This window comes from Poecilia reticulata, chromosome 2 (assembly GCF_904066995.2).
Source record: "Poecilia reticulata chromosome 2, P_reticulata-male-v2, whole genome shotgun sequence".
Taxonomy (NCBI): domain Eukaryota; kingdom Metazoa; phylum Chordata; class Actinopteri; order Cyprinodontiformes; family Poeciliidae; genus Poecilia; species Poecilia reticulata.
Window position 1 is genome coordinate 10,824,264 of NC_088831.1, and position 20,432 is coordinate 10,844,695.

General features: G+C 39.3%; 1 protein-coding gene across 1 annotated transcript; it reads right to left on the reverse strand.

Moving 5' to 3' along the window:
- Positions 1 to 2,542: 2,542 nt before the first annotated feature.
- On the reverse strand, positions 2,543 to 9,341 carry lig4 (ligase IV, DNA, ATP-dependent). Its single transcript, XM_008428912.2, has 4 exons — positions 9,116 to 9,341; positions 7,474 to 7,542; positions 4,536 to 6,609; positions 2,543 to 4,137 (listed from the first exon to the last, which is right to left on the reverse strand). The coding sequence occupies exons 3-4, from the start codon at positions 6,599 to 6,601 to the stop codon at positions 3,477 to 3,479; spliced, it is 2,727 nt and encodes a 908-aa protein (XP_008427134.1). The 5' UTR covers positions 6,602 to 6,609; positions 7,474 to 7,542; positions 9,116 to 9,341; the 3' UTR covers positions 2,543 to 3,476.
- Between the last annotated feature and the right edge of the window lie 11,091 nt (positions 9,342 to 20,432).

Here is a 20,432-nt window from a genome sequence, read left to right on the forward strand (position 1 = left end):
ACTCAGAGTTACAGTGACTTGGCAAACAAAATGACAAACAAGAATCCTACTGCTATGACAAAAATAGATGATGTGCTTAAAACTCAGCTTAAAATTATTTGACTATAGCTATGAAAGTTAAAAGAAAAAAAACAAAGCCCTTTTTCCTCTGGTGCTCTTTAAAGAGTCAGTGTACTATTTAAAAGTAAAAGCATTTAAATAGTAAAACATATTTTAATTAACTAAGATTAGCTGATAATTAATTATTAAATCTTAAAAATATCAAAAGTGGAAATTTTGAAAACAATTTCAGTGTTATGTTTAGTTCAAAGGTAAATGAATACTGCATTTACCAAAAAGCAAGTTAATTGTGCGGCAAAGCTAAAGATGTTTGAGGGCCGCACTGGGATAACTCGGGGAATTCTAAACTGTCCGACGCGTGCTTCAAATAAGTCCAAGCCGCTTCTTTGTTGTTGCAATCAACTATTTATTTCACTTTGATTGTCTTACTTCAGATCTTACACTGACTGACCAGGCCAAACCATCCAATAGTGCCAACAATAAACGGCATTAAACACGGTCAATGCCGTTTGAGGAAGTGGGACCACCCGGTGCACCCACTTCCTCAAACATAATAAGCCAGCACGCCAGTATGGCTCCCATTCATACCTTCAGTGACAGCCACGCCCACCTCGACACACCCACCACCCAAGTGTCAAAGGCATGCCCCGTCACCTCAATAATCATTCATTTTATTCATATGGCTCTTACACAAGTTAATAAAAAAATTATACAGTTTACTGTAAACATTATGACTGAAAATTTAAACCGTTTTGAAAAAAGACATTCTAATTTCCAAGGGAAATTGAATGCACCTTTCTTTACCCGACTCAGTTTTAGTGTTGATGATGTAGCTAGGCTAACCTTAACAGTGCTACACATTACGGTTATAATTAAATATGCAAACCAAATTTTCTAGAATGTTTTATAGTTGCTCAAATTTTCAAATTTCACACGTAAGGACAACCTGTGCTTTTCAGTCTCATTGCTTTGTTTTATTTTGAAGGTCTTGCCCCCTGATATCCGGTATCTTCCCCCAGTAATCTCGTGAACCTGACGAAGCTCCTCAAACTCTGACGTTATGCGCGCGCACAGCAGCCGTTGCAACCATCGTTCAAGGGCGCATCAAGCCAGAGCGACTGCGCTAAAATGTTCCCACGAAGACTAGAGCTTAAACTTCGCATTAAAACCAGTTTTTTATGAGCTTCCCTGTTCAGAACCACGGGGGAGAGAAAATTAAGACGAAGAAGAAAATGCTGGGAAGCTTGAAATCAAGCTGGGGCCAAATAAAAAGCGCACAGAAGCCATTTGCCTTGAGGAGGAGTTCATGAGAGTTGTTTTATTTTGTAATATTGTACCAGCAGATGCAGTTCATCAGGACATGGCGGCTATCTTAACAGCAGGTTGCTCCACACCTGGCTCTTTTTTTTAAGACATATTACCAAAACTATTCCTCTGAAATTCCGCAAAACCATCTCAAATTAGCTACCTCTTAAACTTTTCCATATTTTATCAAGTTACAACCACAAACCTCAATGTATTTTAGTGGCAGACAATGAGGGAAAAAAAAGACTGTATATAGCACTTTCTTTATAGTCAGTATGTATCCCAGTTTAAAGCACTTAAACTTTTTGTTCACACTTACTTTAGAACGACAAAGTCTCCTTGGAAGTTCTTTCAGACGGCCAACAGTTGGGCTGGTCAAGGCTTCACACTTGCAACTCCACGCAGGAATAAGCACTGGCTGAGTACCTCTAATTAAAGCCTGTCACTCAAACGCTCACTCTGAATCACCTAGAAATAGTCCAGAGTGGGCGATGGATTACAGAGTGCTTAGTGGGCCACATGTTTTATAAGCACCAAATTTTACTCCACTCCTTTAAACGTATTGTTTTAATGGTTTAAAGGGGCAGAACTATGAACATAGTGCCGTTTTATAGCACAATCAAGTAACTATGTTAACATCAGCTGTTATAAAAATGGTACTTGACTTAAAAAAAGTTTTAAGTCATACTTAAATGCCTTGAAATTGGGCATCTGTCTCTTTAAAAACTCTTGCTCTTCAGGATGTCATCACAACATCCAACCTTTAATGTTTTTACTCATAAAAGCTCCCACAATGAGATCAACAGATGTGCAGTTCCACCAGGTGTTTGCTAATTGCTGCTGGCTAGTCTGCAGGAGCTCAGTGGGGAAGGAGCTGCGTCTAGAAGGCGGGGCTAAGTCCACCCAGGTGTTTTGAACAGCTGAATGGTTGCCATGGGGATTAAATGATTTCTCAAACGTGCATGAAATAATCAAAACAACATATGCCTACATATACATCAATATATATATTTTGATATATATATATATATCAATATATATATATCTTTTTTGGTTTGTTTTGAAAACTTTTGTTTTTCTGATTAAAAAACAAAACTTAAACCCAATGTAATTTAAAACCTCTAAAGCTATTTATCTTGGAGGTTATCTGTTAAAAAGAAGCAAATAAACATGCTGATGAAATAAAACAAAAATTTTATTGACTGTAAACAAATCATGTTAATGCTCATTCAATCCTACAGGTGGATATGATTCAAATCCATTATTGATCAAGCAATAAGGTAATGAAATAAAAATTGTTTAATAGTTCAATTTAAAAAGCTAAAATGCAAACATGTAGATGCTGGAACATAGTGTCTCTTAAAAACCAAGAATGTAGTATTTATGTGCACGTTTCTATAATAAATGTACATATTCAGTGCAGCTTTTTAGACTTTTATGTAATAGACCAACATGTAGTAAAACATGGTGGTGGCAGCATCATGCTGTGGGGGTGCCGTTTCCTGCATTAGAGACAAAAATGTTTATCAGAGTTCAGCATTTCGTTCCGTACATATTATCGCACATTTCTGCTGAAAAAGACAAACCTGCCCACAGCATGATGGTGCCGCCACCGTGTATCATTTTCCTTACACACAAATGTGCATAAAATCCTGTAAAACGTCCTCTCCATATTTCCTAAATTAAGTCAAACTAGATAAAAACATAATTACTTGTTCCATTTCAAATCATGAAGAAAACATTTACTATGTTAAAACCCTAAGAAGTATACAGTATTAATAAAACTAATTAATTTCTACCTTTATTTCTAATCTGATTGGAAATCTTATCAAGTATTTTTGTCTAGTTTGAAATGAGACAAAAAAAACATACAAGCAACTTTTCAGCAAGATACTCGTTTTCCCTGTCATATTAATTAACTCATAACAAGAAATGTTTCCCATAAGTTAAATAATCTACTTTTTCATCAATATTGAAGAATTATTTACTTAAAATAAGCTCCTATATCTCGCTTAAAAGTTATATGTTAGTTTTGTCGATGAAAAATGACTAGGTAAGATTTTGTGTTAAAATATGAGCTAAAATGCAAACTTTGCTAATATGCTGTAGCTTCAAACCAGGTAGTCAGGATCGTCCATCAGATGCCCTGCTGCGATGGAGTCGGTTACCCACGAGTCTCTAACGATCTTAAACTTCCTCCTGAAGCGGCGCCTCAGCGTCCTCAGCTCCAGGAGTCTCGTCTCTTCCTCGACAACGACGTGAGAAACTCCTTCCTCCAGCGCCTTAGCCACCGTCCCTCCATGATATCGAACCTCCAGCGCCCTGATGTCCAGACAGGTAGCACCTGTTGCGCTTTTCGGATCCAAGATGTCGAAGTAAAAGGTGAAGGGTCTAAACATGCTGGTTAGGAGGTCGTCCCAGCCGTAACGCTCCTCCACCTCCGCCGCGCCGACGGACGCTGCCGCCGCCTGCTCGCCGTCGATCCTGCTGAACACTTCCCTCAGCTGCTGCTCGTCTGTATCGACAAAGTAGCTGTCGCCGTAGGTGTCGTACTCCTTGGCGAAGTGTTCCCTGGTCGAGGGCGACATGTGGATCATGTGGCGTGGTTGCCACGGCACCACTTCCTTCTGATCCAGGCACTCCAGCAGCCATGACGCCCAGACCACGTCGTGCTGATTGGAGGAAATCAGGTTCTTCACGCGCATGTTCTCCACGCCGGCAACCACGCAGTAGGTGTCCCGTCCCGGGTTCTGGACCACAATGCCGCCACACCTGTCAGCAAGATGGCCGCACAGTCAATTATTTGTTAAAAAGTATCTAAAAAGACATTTACGTGATTAAGAACAAATGAAAGGACAGTCACTTGTATGGGTGTTTCATTCCATTCCAGTGAAAAACCATAGAAAAATGATCAAATGTCATAAAAAATTTTTAATTAATGATGGCTGTGTCCCTCTATTTCCATTTTTGGATCTGATCCTGGTTTGGGTCAGTCAACGTCTTAAAAATTAAATGTTAATAGGAAAGAAAGACAGAAAGAAAGAAGGAAAGAAGAAAAGAAGGAAGGATGGAGGGAAGACAGAACACTGGAAGGAATGAAGCAAGGAAGGAAGGCAGAACGAAAGAAGAAAAGAAGTAAAGGACGGAGGGAGGGAAGCGTGTGATCTTACCTGGCCACGCCCTTCTCCAGCTCTGACTTTGGGTGACCTTCAGTGCCGTTCAGGATGCAGAACTCCACATCCTCAAACATGTCCGTCTCCTTGGAAACCCCGGACAGGTCCTGGTTTTTGAAGTGGTCAATGACGCCAACCACCTTCTTGGGTTTGACAGGCAGCTTCCGCTTCTTCTTCTGTGGTTCGTCGCCGTCGATGTGAAGGTGCCGCGAGGCTAGTTTCCCGGACGCCTTGCTGCGGAACTGATCCAGCTCTGCCAGAGTCATGCACTGGTGCCACTCCTTGTCCTCGCGGATCTTTTCGATCCTGGGGAACCGCAGGGTGCAGTTGGTCTTGTACATGTCGCTTCCGACTATCTCGGCCGCTTTGACCTGGATGATGACCGAGTTGCAGGGCTCGATGTACACCTCTGGTTTCTCCACTCCACAGAGGATGGACGTCGGCGGGTCGTTTTTCCGGTAGACTTTCCAATGCTTTGCAAGCTTCAGCCCAAGGTCGTACAGCTCTTTCATGGTGTAACCCGAGCCAATTCGGCAGAAGGAGTGGAAAACCGACGGCTTCTCACCAGGCTTTGGCGCTTCTGCGATTCCACACAGAAAGTGGGACATCATCCCGCCCCGTCTCCCTTTCCCCCAGTAACCACCAACAATCAGCAGGTCCAGCTCATCCATCAAGCCGTCCACATACTCTGGCTTTATTTTCAGCCAACCCTCCCCTCGTTTATCAGGTTTGTAGATGGACAAAGGGTCCTTCACCATAATCCCTTCTTCCCTGTTATCAATGGCATCGTTAAGAGCATTAACAACATCTTGCATTGTTCCCACTTCTGTCTTTGGTACCACATGTATTCGACCTTTGACGGGGGTGAAGACCGTCTGGAGGACCTCATACCGCTTCTTCAGCGGTTCTTTGCCAAGTTTTTGGTTATTAACTAGCAACACGTCAAAGACGCAGAAGCACGTCTGCAGCTCAGAGTCGTCGATCAGTCTCTTGATGTCAAATTTGCTCCCTTTCTGCATGAAGGTCCCCGCCGTCGGATTGAACGCCATCATCTCGCCGTCCAGGATGCAGTTTACGACGTTGCTTTTGAACACGTTGTGGATGTAAGGAGTGAGCGATCCCTTGAGCGGCGATCCTCCGAACTGCTGCGTGTATTCAAACGCGTTCCGGCTGAAGTACTTGTACACGTCTCCGTCCTTGTGAAGCTGAATCCGCTCCCCATCCAGCTTTGTCTCAAGGTAGAAGGGGCTGTTGCCCATCTGCTTCTCGATGTTGCGGATGTTGGCCACCGCTGCCAACATTGGCTTGAAGGCAGAGAAGAGTTCAATTGAGACTTCGCTTAAAGACACAGACGGGTCGTGCAGCTGCTGGCACACCTTTTTTAAGTCCGTGTTGACGTTGTAGAGCTCCGCGGCATCCGGGTGGAAGACCTGGAGAACAGTTTCCTTGCTGACTCCAAGCTTCATGTCCTTCAGAATCATCCTAATAAGCCACTTTTGCTCCAGAGCAGAGCTCTGAGTGATGAGGTGCAACAGGCTCTTTTTCACCTGATCCTTCTGCTTGCTGGCATTGTTGATGGCCACTGAGTCGAGAAAGTCATTGACCTCTTTGATACTGAGGTTTCCTTGGCTGGTACATCGCTTCTTCAGCACAAAGTACGCCATGCCGGCAAAATCCCCCGCTTCTCCTTGGGATGTAGTCGGCGCACGGTAGTTCAGGAGCTTACTGGCTTCTGGACCATTCTTTGGGAGGCCTAAAACATCAATGTAGAGCTTAGCTAGCATGCTCTCTTTGATGCCGTATGCCATTCGCTCTCGCTCAAAAGGCGGGACAATGAGGCGCATAGCAGGGTAGAAGGAGTCTGTAGTTTTCGGGTTGTCCTTGTGGAGAGCGGCATAAAATTTCCGCCATGATTCAATGAAATCCCCAAGGATCTTGGATTTATCTGGACGGAGTTTGGACTTCTGGATTTTCTCTAAAGTTGTGCACAAGTGAAGGAAAGGAACCTGAGCAGCAACGCTGGGCTCTGCAGCAGCTGCTCCACTTTTGGATGTTCCCTCCATGATAAAGTCTACAATAGACAACAAGATATTGTAAAAACAATGCTGGCATTATTACCTATTTTCATGTGTATATGTGATTTCCATTAGACTTGTCACTCTGTTGGCAAAATTTTTTTTTATACAAATAAAGATTGTATTTCTGTTCTAGTTTATCAATAATTATTGAAGCAATGTATCATTTTCGCTCTTTGGTAACATAAAACATTTACAAGTGATAATTTAGCAACCAGCCACTGTCAAGCCGTTTCAAATAGCGCCCCCTGGTGGAACACATTTTTAAAAGAAAAAACATGCTGACCAGGGTAATATTGGCATAATAGACGGATATCTGATCTATTATCATTAATTTTAACCCATTCAAGGACTGATTCAGATGTGTTGGACTATCGAGGTCCTAAAAAAGTCTGAAAAAAAAATACAAATATTCCTTTTATCATCACTTTCTGTTGTTATTATAATAAAACATACTGATATGTTTCATATCAGTGCAGGCTTGACCTACTTTAGTATTTTACATCATAAAGCAGAGTTCGCCTTGTCCAGATTGAAATTAACCTTTCTTGAAACGGTGCTTAGTCGTGTCCACAGTACCCATATAGGCCAGTTTATTAATACCAAACACCATAAAATAAGACAAGCGACATCTTAAGCTTCACTTTTTATATCTGCTTGCGTTAATTTAGCAAGTTTACATATTAAAAGTTAGTTCTTTGTTATTATTTTAATTGGCAGCTTGTTTTTAATACATTTTTTACAAACTTAAGCGACAGACGTTAAAATTTAACCTTAATTCTCTTCAGTTTTAATTAAAAGTACGTCAACACTCATACTTTCAACATTAATACACAAATTAATGAGTTAAAAAATCCTACCGTGTTTGTAGCGCTCCTCCAACAAATATCAACACAGCTACATCCTGTTACTTCCAACAAAGTGGTCCCCTAGAAACACGATAAGATATTTTTGTTCCGACCTTAAATCGTGTAGTCGCCATTATTTACATATACCTGTAAAAATGTATTCCACCCCCAAAAAAATCTTTTTATTTTTTACGTATGAACTGGTAAAAAATTAAACACAATTATATCAAACTAAAATGTTGTTATTGTGAAATCTACCACCAGAGGGCGCAGCTGAGAAACACTGACTGTGAGGTTGTTTATGGTTAAAAATAAAATAAATCGTATAAGTTTTATATTTTTACTCAAGCAGAAGTAAAAAGTAGCCGTCAAAAATGCTACACAAGAGTAAAAACAGCATAGAAAGGCTACTCAAGTATTAAGATAGCAGGAAAATCTGAAATAATATTTATAAATTATGTAAATCAGATAGAAAAAAATATAAAGATAGGAGTAAATTCTAGTGTTTTAAACACTAAAATAAAAAAACAACAATAAAATGACATTATTACAATCAATAATTACTTTTCCAAATCGATTTTTGACAAAATAAAGCTTATAAAATGGATACAAGCTTTACATTTAGTGTAAGAAATATTGAGGTGCTTAGTGGAATTAGAACAAGTACAAAGTACAGTGGAGTAACACTAATTGAAGTAAATGTTACTCCAGTAAATGTAACTGAATAAATGTAACTACAACTCACCTCTGCTAATTAGCTATACAAACATGGTTCTGTTCACTATCTTGTTTATGTAAGATAGGCCCGGGTTAGAGTCCACAGTCAGCTACTTGCTCATGGGTAATTTCGGGTGAGTTAGTAATGATTGATTCAAGTCATACTGACTTCATGCGTTTGACGCTGAGACTTAAAGATGTTTGTTTCAGTTTAAACTGCTTGTTTTATTATTGGTTTTGCTTTTATTTTTGCTGAATGCTTTTTTAAAATTCAGAATATTGTGTGGTGGATGGGAGATACTCAAGTACTTATTTGTTGGGGAATGTAATTAAAAAATCTGACAGCCATCATACAATCACATTAATGCTATATTTGAATATACGTATAAGTTTCTGCAAGCATATCTGTAGATATGCCTCAACTTCACATTGTCCTTAGTTTTATTTTTATTTCAACATATAATTTTGCAGATAGATTAAAACTTTTTGCTGTATTTTCTCATATCTGAATGTTTCAGATCGTCAAATAAATATTAATAGAAGAAAAGATTAAATGAATAAGTATAAAAGGCTGTTTTCAAAAATGATTTGCAGATTTGATGCTACTTCTAATGTATTGAAAACAAACAATATAACATAATATATATATATATATATATATATATATATATATATATATATATATATATATATATATATATATATATATATATATATATATATATATATATATATATATATATATATATGCATATATATATATATACATACATACATATACATACATATAATAATAAAATGTTTAAAACAACCCTGAACGTAAAAAATTACATCTATTAAATTTGCTTTCAGGCAAGCCACGTTTGGTGTTTATTGCTTTGTGTTTCCACTAGGGGGCGACGTGTCACCGTGTAGGAGGAGCTTGGCAGCAGTGTACCTTGAGTCACACGTATCCACGGTTGTTTACTTTTCTCCTGCTGCTGCAGTGGAGGACCGTGGGTTATGTGTGGGGAAGGAGGAGCTCCGTTATCCGCTCCAGCAGTGAACTCGCTGCGCTTTGACGAGACAAACAATTCAGTGGAAGTGAAATAACGCCCGGCTGCCAAACATGGCTGCCGTGTCAGGGCACGCACCTGCCCATGAGGGAGAAGGAGAAGAGATGGCGAATCAAAACACCAAAGTGCCAGTCATGCAGAAGGCAGGGGGGGGGGGTGGAGTTACATAAGCCCTGCTGGATAAGGTGCTACACTGCAACTCCGGGGCGACCTACAAGACAGTAAACAAGTGACGTCACTGCTTCCGTGGCATGCATCAGCTCGCTGAGAGCGAAGAGGAGGAGGAGGAGGATGTTTGTAGTGAGCTGATCCAGGACTGAGGGAGATCTCCATGGAAGAACAGAGGAAAAAGAGGGAGTGTTGATGATGATCAGGCAGCGCGTCAGGCTTCTCACTCACACCAACTGTTGGTGCAGAGACAGGCGTAAACACTTCCTGTCCCCCCTGCTGGGCGATGATGCATCACTCAGTGTGCTCACCCAAATGCTGCTCATTGATTATTTACTATAACTGGGGAGTTTTCCAGAAACACAACGGAAACACTGCTGCTCTGATAGATACAGTTCCTCGCAAAGCTACTCATAAACAATGTACAAAATCATCTGTATTTACGTTATTATTTAAGTGGGTATGCACTACATGTGATGTATGGGGCGCTGCGCTAGAGCGGGCGCCAGAAAATCTCCCAGTTTTTTCCAATTGAATCATGTTGTTGTCTGATGGCAGGTAGCTAAAGATGTAGAGGCAGAACCCCCCCACAAAACCAGAAGAGGGACAAAGATATAGGTGTGATAGGGATGAAAAACACTTGTAGACAGTAGATAAGTTGTTCCAGTTTATCAAAATGAGGATTGCAAACATTCAGGTTAGCTTAAAATGAGAAGTCACTGTTGTCTTGTAACTGTGTGTTGTAGTTATAGGTGTGTTAGGAAGTGCTCTGGTTAGACCAAAACAAAGCTGTTAGACATTTTAAAGGGGAAGGGAAAGGTTGTATTGTTGTCATAATTGTTTTTCTGAGAAGTGTGGCATGCTTTTTAAAGAAACCCCACAGCATCATGTTGCCACAACCATGTTTCACCATTGTGAATATTTGTAATTTCTGAGAAAGCCACATTCCTGACAAAACCACGAGCTCAAATAATGAAAGCCAGCTTGTCCTCTGAAGCCTCTGGAAATAAATGTTCGTTTCATGGAGCATAACATTACTCCTAAACACTTTTTTAATTCATATAAACGTCTATTCTTTCCCGAAGTATCAACACAGGTTTTAGCTTGTGCGGTTTTCGAATTTGGCTCCAGGGGATCAATAAGTACTTGTGTAATTTAGGTCATCAGGAGCTGTTTTTCTCACCTGATTTGAGTGCTCCGACACAAAGCTTGTTGTGTTTGCAGCAGCGAACGTGTCACAGCAGAGGCGGCTTTAACTGATACACATCGAAGGGCGTATGAGAGTATGCTTTCAGTACACTTTGTTCCCAACGCACGCAGTCCCTAATGTGCATTCCCAGTGGTTGTTTTGTAAACAGAATAGGGGGGGAAACCTCTTCTGATCCACCGCCGCCTCAGGGCACAACTGAACTCATCAGCAAACCGTCTCACTCGGTTTTCAGCTCACCTAAATCACACTCTACACAACACTGTGCAAGGCTTTTTCTTCCATCCCCCAGCTAAAATGTAATGACTAAAATTAGAGCACTGCCTGTCTGTTTAATATCTGTCTGGATGTCTCCCTTATTTAGTCTCAGTCATAGGTCGGAGTGTCCTAACAGCTCTCTAACAGCTCTCCCACTCCTTGTCTCGCCGGAATTTGGAAATTCCTTTCAAGTAAAAGCCCTGTTGAGACAGACAGCTGAGCCGTGTGCCAGGCCTCCTTGGTTACATCATGAGTCTAGAGGTGATTCAACCATCTGACTTTTCTGTTTCAGCATCAAAATAAATGTGGACAGATGGGCAGAGATTGGATTGGTTTGGTAAAAGATGAACTTTACAGACTTCTGAGTGGCTTTTGCTAACTTGCAATGTTACTGTAAAGATATTGGGAATCAGAATTGGCATCAATGTTTGGCTTATGTAATTATTTCCAGGACCACAAACAGAGCGTAGACCCTCTTTATGGGGGGAGCAAGATGAGGTAGAAAGTCATGAAACTTGAAGTGTTGCTGCTAACCTTTGAGTTACACAAAGGAATGTGACTTTTGGCCCAGTATAACTGGGCAATGGAGTTTGGAAGTCACTTCAATTAATCAAGTTGATTTGTGTAGCGGCTCAAAGACGAGATGCCCAATTTTTTTGTCCAGCTCTACTTTTTACAGTTAAAAAAGGTTTAAACTCATAAAAAGAAACCATAAATGTGTAATATATCTCCCACATAAACACCTTTTTTAACTTTTCAAATGCTGTTCTTTTTTGGCCATTTTTGGGTCCTTGAAGGGTCAAAATGTCATGCGGTGCGACTGTCCAAACTCAATTACTGTTTCAAAAATGTCTTTACAATTACCTTAAATCTGTTCAAATATATTTTCTTTTCCGTTTGGCATTATTTTCAAAGTCTTTTCTTCATCCTGTACAAATTTTCAAAGCATTTTTAGTTATAATTCCTTTATAACATTTAAACAAACTTTGTCCGAAAATGTCATTTAACAAAATATCATGTGGTGCAACCAACAAGAAATTCCCATTTTTGGACTTAAATTTTGAAATCCAGTCAAAAACAGGAGGTTGAACCATCCAACAGTCTGCCAAGTATCACTGGAGACTGCAAACAGGTTTATTTCTCTTAAAATTCAGAAAAAGTGTCACCTTTAGCAGTAGGTAAGTAGTTGCCAAATTTCGGTGTCATGTGGTGCGACCACGAAAAAAACTATTAATATTTAAATATGCCTACTATTTTCTATTTTGATTGTAAATGTTTTATTTGCCTTGTGTTTGAAGCTAGGTTGTTTTTTTAAGAAAGCAAATTATTTGCCTGTTGATAATGACTGAACATGAAAATATCATTTGGTGCGACCAAATACCATGTGGTGCGACCGTTGTAATGAAACATTTATGTGTTTGAAAAGGAGTTTCTGTGCTTTTATTTTTGATTTCAAGACTCAAATGCAAAAGCAATACTTTGTATTAGTATTTCCAGAATAGGTTTTTGTGCAGTTTTATTATTGTTTTGTATTGTATTCCATGATAAAAATACAATGGAACATGTAACATTACTGGAATAGTTATAGCATGTATTTTGTCATTTATTGTTTTGATCTATTTTACTAGATCCCACTGTCATCAAACTGAGCAATGATGATGTACCATATGTGACTCAGGTACTTCAAGATGTGAGAGAAGAAGTCCAAGTCGGCACCATGTGACAGTCTGATGACAAGAACTTGGTCACATGGTCACCAGAACCTGAACCAGCAAAACCTCATAGAGTTCCAAGTTGAACAGCCAAGACTGGGCAAAGTTCACAAATGCTTGGTTCTAAAAACTGCTTGAAAATAAGCATTTTCCTTTGTTCACTTGGGCATAAATGTACCCAGGAGTAGTGGTGTGCTGATCAATCGGCCACCGATGGTCCCATTGGTAGCCGATTGATCTGGCAAAATGGTTTCATTTTGCCAGATCACATGGTGTCATTTATACCTAAAGCGAAAAATTAACAGTCAATTCATAGGATCAGTATTGGTGATCGGCAGTGATCATGGGTGATCAGAATCGGCAGGAAAAAACTAATGTTTTAATAAAATGATTAAAAACGTGAACTGTTGAAGATGGGATTGTCACTTATTTTTTCTTTACAACTTTTGCACTGCAGAACACAAAATAGAGAGATAAAATTACAGAAGAAGTAAAATATAAACTGACTTTAATATTTGCTGATTGGTTTCTTGGAACTTAGAGGAAAATAGGTGAAAGGATAACCACTCAAAACAATAACTCACATGTTTATTTGTGCAGACGTCATGAGAAGGAGGTTTTAAACCATCAGAGTTTTGCAGCTGCTCTGAAGATAAATAGAGATAGTGATGTATTTACAGGACCAAGACATAAAACAGAGGGAGCAAGAATCTACTGGAATGACAGGAGGTAGAAAATGTGTTGATCTGTATCTGTGAAAAAAATGAAGTTTTCTTTAAATGTAAAAATATTTCCAGATTTATTTACTGTGCCAGTCAAAATTTTTTGTCAGTCAAAATGTTTTCTTTATTTTCTGTTTTTATGTTATCATATTGTTTTCTTACATTTTAATCTCCTTGAGTTGCATTAGAGTTTCCAGAGAACTTAATCAGAAATGATTTCTGATTAAGTTCTCTGTTTTCATAGTTTCATGGATTATTCTTCTTTTATCCCTTTTCTACACGGTTTTCATGTTAAATTGCACCCTGGACCTTCTGGTCACAAGACGACCACTCTACCCTCAGAGCCACAGCCGCCCTAAAAAATCCACTGCTTGATCCTTTTGCTAATCTTTTCTTAAAATGCAGATTTAAGCAGTATAACAAGCTACAATTCAGTGCAATTTAATATGAAGAGTAGAAAAGTTAAACTAAAGGACAAACCATAAAAGCACAAGTACAGTGAAAATAAACAGAAATCATTAATTAAAAGAAGAAACTTCAATTCTTAAATCAATACGTTGCTATCACATTTCAGCAGCAAAGTGTGCTTTAAAACTACAAAAATACACACAGTCAACAATTAGAGCATTGCATTCTGTCAAATGCAGTCGTTACGCATCAAAATTTTGATTTTGATGCGTTTTAAAACCAACTCTAAACAGGTGCCGTTTTAGTATGGCCGTATTGGATTAATTACCAAACATGGCTGTCACATTGGGAAAAAGTCTAAAATGTCCAAATGTTTATGCTTGTAAGTTTCCTGTTTGTGCCTCTGATGATTTGTGTTTAGTTAAATCAGTCACACACACATTTGATAGGTAAATGCGCCATCTTTTAGGCCTAAACGTAGTTAGTATAGGAACTGAGCTCAATTGTTGACATGGTTATGTTACATTATTCTAAGATCTGGGGTAAACAAAACATAGTTTTGCTCATGGTCTCCTATAACAACATCTATGGAGGGAAAAAGGATCAACACTAAAATCAAGCCTGCTAATGGGATTGCATTATGGGTCGAAGTGAACAGGGTCAAGGTGTGTGAACAGCCTTTAATATTGCAGCAGGTTCCAGTACACCTTATCCAACTTTATACAATCAACCTCCCTACTTCGAGTTATAAAGCTGCACAAAATAAGTCATTACATAACGCTGAAATGAAGTAAAGTTACATAGAGGAAGCGTGACGTTGAATTCCAACTGCAGAACCGTGCAAGAGCCGATTGTGGGAATCAGGAACAAAGCCGCTCTGCATCTTCTGTCACACTGATGTCAACTCAAACGCATCAATCCACTTCATTTACCCTCCAGTGACAGGTCAGGATGAACTCTCTTATCAACATGTCTAATGTTCACACAGGAACTACCCATAAATCATCTTATTTATTGGCCTCCATTAAAGCCGTGTGTTGTTTTCCTCAGACCTTGAGTTAATCTAAGATGCTTGGCAGTGATTTTACAGTAACTACAATCGGCGTTATGTAAACAAGCATTTAGTCGCAGCCTTCGATCGTACGTTGTCGCTTTTACCAGCTTTCAAAAACAGCACGAAAGAACACACTCCGCTCCATGATAATGTGACAAGCCATAAATTATTTGGAGACAATTTTTCTTATCACATTCACACGCAATCACATCCTGCCCACAAAGCAAGTCTAACTCTAGAAAATAAACTAAAATGCACAAACAGGGCATGAAAATGAACAAGAAGCTGAAAAACAAAAGGAATGAACTTATGAGTCATGACCCAACCACAACACATAACCAAGAAGAATGAAGTGAAATTGGAAAACCCAAATGACAACAATAAAGAAGTCAGAAGCGATGCAAAAACAAAAACAAGTGATAAAACGCAAACACCAGTGGATCGTGGATCGTTAGCCCACGCCTGAAAGAAGAATGCTCAACATCCGGTGTTCAGCAAAACAACTTGCGGGTCAAAGGGAAGCAAGAGATGCATCAATCGAAAACAAAAAGCATTACTATAAACTCCCAAAACGTGGTTACAATGAGCTTAAAGTAATCTTGATCTTCATCTGATCTGCAGCTTTTTTGAAATCCTCTGCTGCTTGTAACTCATTTCAACACCACTTTGGTTCAACTTTGTGAGCTAACAGCATATCAGCATGCTAACCTCTCTTCCTGTAACACCCGCAGGTGCTGCTATCTGGTTGTGTAAGCATGTGGCCTGATGCGAAAGGTCACTCTCTGTTTACAGCCTTTCTGCCGTTCGTAACAGATAACCTCGTGCATAAAGTATTGATTTAATAATTTGTTGGCAGATTCTTATTAATTCCTCTTCTGTTTCTAACCCTGTGTTACGTCTGATGTGCTTGGGCACAATCTCTTCCACTGGGATGGATTTGACTGCAGCATCTTTGCGTGCAGACACCCCCGATTAAACCCCTTCGACTGTGTGCGTGTGTCTGAGTCTGCCATGTTCTGTAAGCTTTAGCCTGTGGCTGCCGTGTTAAACATGATTTACCAGGTTTGCGTGCGCACACAGACCACCGAGGAGGATGAGTTCACCCAGAAGCCTCTGATTCCTACAGGCGCTGACCTGCACCCACCAAACTCCACCAAAGGAGCTTCCTGGAAAAACAACACATCTTTAAGTGAACAAATGCAATGAAAACTTTGACTGGGCCGTTCTAACAGTCTAAAGTATGAATATACTTTATGATTAGGATAGTTACGAGATGAACTTTCACCATTTATGGACTGAATGCTAATTTTAAAGGATCGGTATTATGTAAAATCTACTTTTTTTTAGCTTTACATCATGTTATTATGATATATAATCATCAAAAACAAACCTGGAGTGTTGTTTTGAGTCTTTCATGCATGTTTGAGAAATCCCTTAATCTCCATGGCAACCATTAAGCAGTTCAGAACGCCTAGGCGAACTAAGCCCCACCTTCAAATCACAGCTCCTCCCCTACTGCGCTCCTTCAGACTAGCCAGCAACAATTAGCAAACATAATACTTATAGGAGCTGCTTCTCAGTGAAACGCTGCTGAAAATGTTGCTAAGGGGTTAATAATAGAGGAGGCATGTTGTGATGACTTCCTGAAGTTTCAGAAAGAGCGGGAGCTTCTTAAAGAGAAAGACGCATTAAATTGATTTTATTTCATATTTAAAGCATTTTCATAAAAACTGAAGGTAACTAGTCTGTAGTACTTGATTGTGCTACAAAATAGCACTATGTGCCAGAAAAATACATAATACTGACCCTTTAAATAGTGCTATGGTTGTTGGTTTGTAACTGTATTCCAATATTTGCTCAGTGAATCTTAGTGAATTTAGTGGCAGGTGTTTTAGGACAATCAGACATTAGTATGAGGCCGAGAATGATTTGGAAATAAGCATTGATTTAATTTAAAATTATATCTGTGCAAAAATACTTTGAAAACGTTTCCATATATGAGAACAATCAACATGTTTGTGTGTGTTTCCACTACTAACGTCCATCAAATATGAGCTGAGTGGGCCTTTATCTGTGCTGTGTGATTATAAAAGCCCTACTATTGGTCATAAAAGCACACGCATTAGAGGCCTTTGCTAAAACTTGTTTGTGTTTGCGTAATAAAACTTAGCCGTTATTATGATACTTTATTTAATCATTGTTTTACGTAAACCGGACAAGCAAGCAAAGCAGTGGTATTATTGAGCTGTTTGTCTGCTTATAAGTCAGTGTGTGTGTGTCCGCGTGCGCGCGTGTGTGTGTGCGCGCATGCGTGCGTGTGTGTGTATGTGTGTGTTGTCCTGTGGCCTGGGTAACTCAGGGATGTGTACTTTCTGATAGATTAAGCCTTACATAATTCCACATTCCACTCAGCAGGTAAACAAGCCGGGGTGGGACTAAAGGTCAGAAACAAACAGATTCTGGCTCAGGCTTGGAGGCAGACACCTGAGCCTCAGGCATATCCGACCCTCAGGGACCCATATGTGGATAAAGTAAAACAATCACGTTGACATGGTTTAGAAAAATCAATAATGAAAAGAAAAGCTGCGTGCTTTAATGCACTCTTTGTTCATTAAAGTCAGGGAGTGCTGGAGGACAGAAGAGGATTCTGCAAAGCATTGATTCAGAGGCGTAAATCTATGACTCTGATTCCTTTAAACTCCAAATGCAGAGAAATGTTACTGGCTGTCAAGAGGGGATAATTAAAGTCGATTAAAACACGAGCTAGCAGTTGTTTTGGGAGAATCTGCCTGGCTCTGCTTTAGCCGTGCTGTCGATCTGGTTCTTTTTAAATGAGAGTAAATTTGAACAAAGAGTCTGTCTTGCAAATTTTAGTTTGTTTGTAGTATCATTCCAAATCCAGAAATCCAGTCTGGTTGTGAGCCATGACAAACTGCTTTGTCCAAAGCTTCTAATGCCAAGCATTACAAGCTCAAAGCAAAAGCCTCATTAGCATCAGCGTTTCACTGACACCACTATAAATTGTAACCAAAGACATATTTGACACAAGTATGTTTATGCTCTGATGTGTTTTAGATTCATGAATGTTCAGCTGCATGTTTGGTTTCCGTGACAGTTTTTATATCGATGCCGCCTTCAGCCCAACCAGCCTCAATTATATTTACATTTACAGATGATGAACATTTTAACCACAATGACAAAAATTATATAAGTTTGCTTGACTTTAGGTCTTATAGTTTAGAAAAACCTTTAAGCTTTCTTGTTACAGTTTTCTTGTGGCCACCCCCTTCCATTGCTGCCCTGGGCAAGTGCCCATGTTAGCCAGATGAAAACACTGCCTCTGTTCATGTTATGCATCTGCCAAAGCACAAACACATACCCACAGTGGTAACCCGCACTGCACTGACCAGTCACTGATTTGTGATTACACACATGAGAAAATATCTTTAAAAAAACGTCTTTGTAGCTCAGTGTCTCTTTGATTGTGTTTGTTTTCGCCCAGTAAAGGTCAGAAACGCAGATGGAAACATGAATAATCCCCCAGGATTTATGTGCATGACTGTATGTGCGCAGTAAACTCACCATAACTCCTAATCTCGCTTTGCGTGTTGTGCGCTGGATTGCGATGAAAGACTCCAGGCTAAAAATCTCAGCAGGCCATGTTTCCAAACACATGGGATTAAGTGTTAGAGAGTAAAGTGTTTAAAGTGGGTGTTTACTGCATGCTGTTTCTGAGAATTGAAAGAGATTTGTCTGATCACAGAATTTGCAATGAAAAAGCAGGTTTTCTTGATATATATCAGATTAGATCAAATCAAAATCATAGTCGGTGACCTTTATAGTCAGAATAATATCTAGACCATTGCTTGATCAGCTGCAGTGGTTTTTGTTGGCATTTATTGCAGTGAATACAGTGACGTTGTCTGTTATTTTGCAACCTGGGCTAAAAAGGCAATTTACTCATATTTATAAACAAAGTATACCAACAGGGAGACCTGAATCATTTCATGAAAAGCTTACTTATTCTGATCAGACACATCATCACCCTGACTGTTTATTTTTAGAGAAACTCCTGTTCGTTTATGAATTGAGGAGTAGTTATTACTTTAGACTAACGTTGAATAATATATTTTTTATTTACATATTTGTTAAAACCATCTTCATGTCGTGACAGTATGGTATAAGACCGATAATCTGTGACAGATAACTTCCTTTTGCACTTTTTACTTGTACTTATTTTATTATGAATTATTGCTCCTCTTAGTTGAGTAAAATTTCTGGATTTTCTGCCCACTGAATGAAAAACAAACATGTTTTAACCAAAAATCCACCAGACAGACACGGACCTGCAGATTTTTATGAAAGTTTTAGATGTTTTTTATTGAAAAAAACTGATTTGGAAAAAGTATTCTTTTGCCTGATTTGTTATTTTTTGTTACTTATATGAATTATTGTCATTTTAAAATACCAAAAATTCCACTTAACTTTATATGTTGGTCCATCTGATTATGTAATTTCTAAATGTTAAATAATTAATACTATAATCAGTTACTAGACTTTTTTTCTCTTAACTTGGATGGCTACTTTTTACTTTAACTTAAGTACAACCTTTTGGATACTCTACTCACCTCTGTGCTTTTTATATGTCGTTGTTGAAATTGACTTTTACGTGTATGTCTATTTATATCTAACCTAATTAGCCCTAACGAGGATCCTAATAAATAGGATCAGTGTCTCTATTAAGTTGGTTGAGTTATGTCTCCACCAGCTTCCCACAGCTCCAGCAGGGATTTCCAGCTCTCCAGGACTATTGGAGCACAGAAGTGAGTCACCAAAGAGATGCAAGCCAACCCAGTACTGGCTTTCTCACAGCGCTGTCATTCCTGAGAATTTCCATTGCGAAACATGTTTGTGTGCATCGGCCGATGAGCCAGCATGCAGACTGGGAGGCTGGAGTCCGTAAACAGCAGCAGGAGTGTCTGCTGTACGCGGTGGGAAAAGACCCGATTTCCACAGGCTGTCCAAGCACGATGAGTCTGAACGCCATGGCCTGAGAAGAACAAAGCAGCAGAAAGAGGATCTTTCTATCTATGTTGCACACAAGCAACAGTGTGTGAGTGGTCTGTTGATTCAGCAAGGGGAGTATAAAGGCTGCATGATGCCTTCATGATAAAGTGCTGAGTAATACAAGAGATTTGGAGAAAAAAGGGTTAAAAATGCATTAGCATTAGTAACAAAATCTAAACAGACATACTTACACTCGTAAGGTGTTGAGAAAGTCAGACTGCTGGAAAGGGAAACGTAAAGAAAGTGAGTAAAACTTTACTGGAAAAAGTCCACACATGCCAGAATGCCTAGATCTGACCATCCCAGCAGGCAAGTCTACAAAACCCCTAAAATGTGTGAAATGGTTCTGCCACAACATCATGTCACAGAATAATATGCTTGAGCAGTCAAAATGACAGCTCAAGTTTAGTTTACATGGCAGGTTTGCAAGAAGGAAACCATTCCTCAACGAAGGCAGCAGGGATCACATTCAGACGCTGTAGATTGAAAGAAAACCCTTAAACATCTCACTTTAGTTATTTCAGCTTTGGGGGTTATGCTAACTAAAACAAGGTCCATTGTTGTTTTTTACAGAGATAAGCACAAAAAATTTACTTGAACATT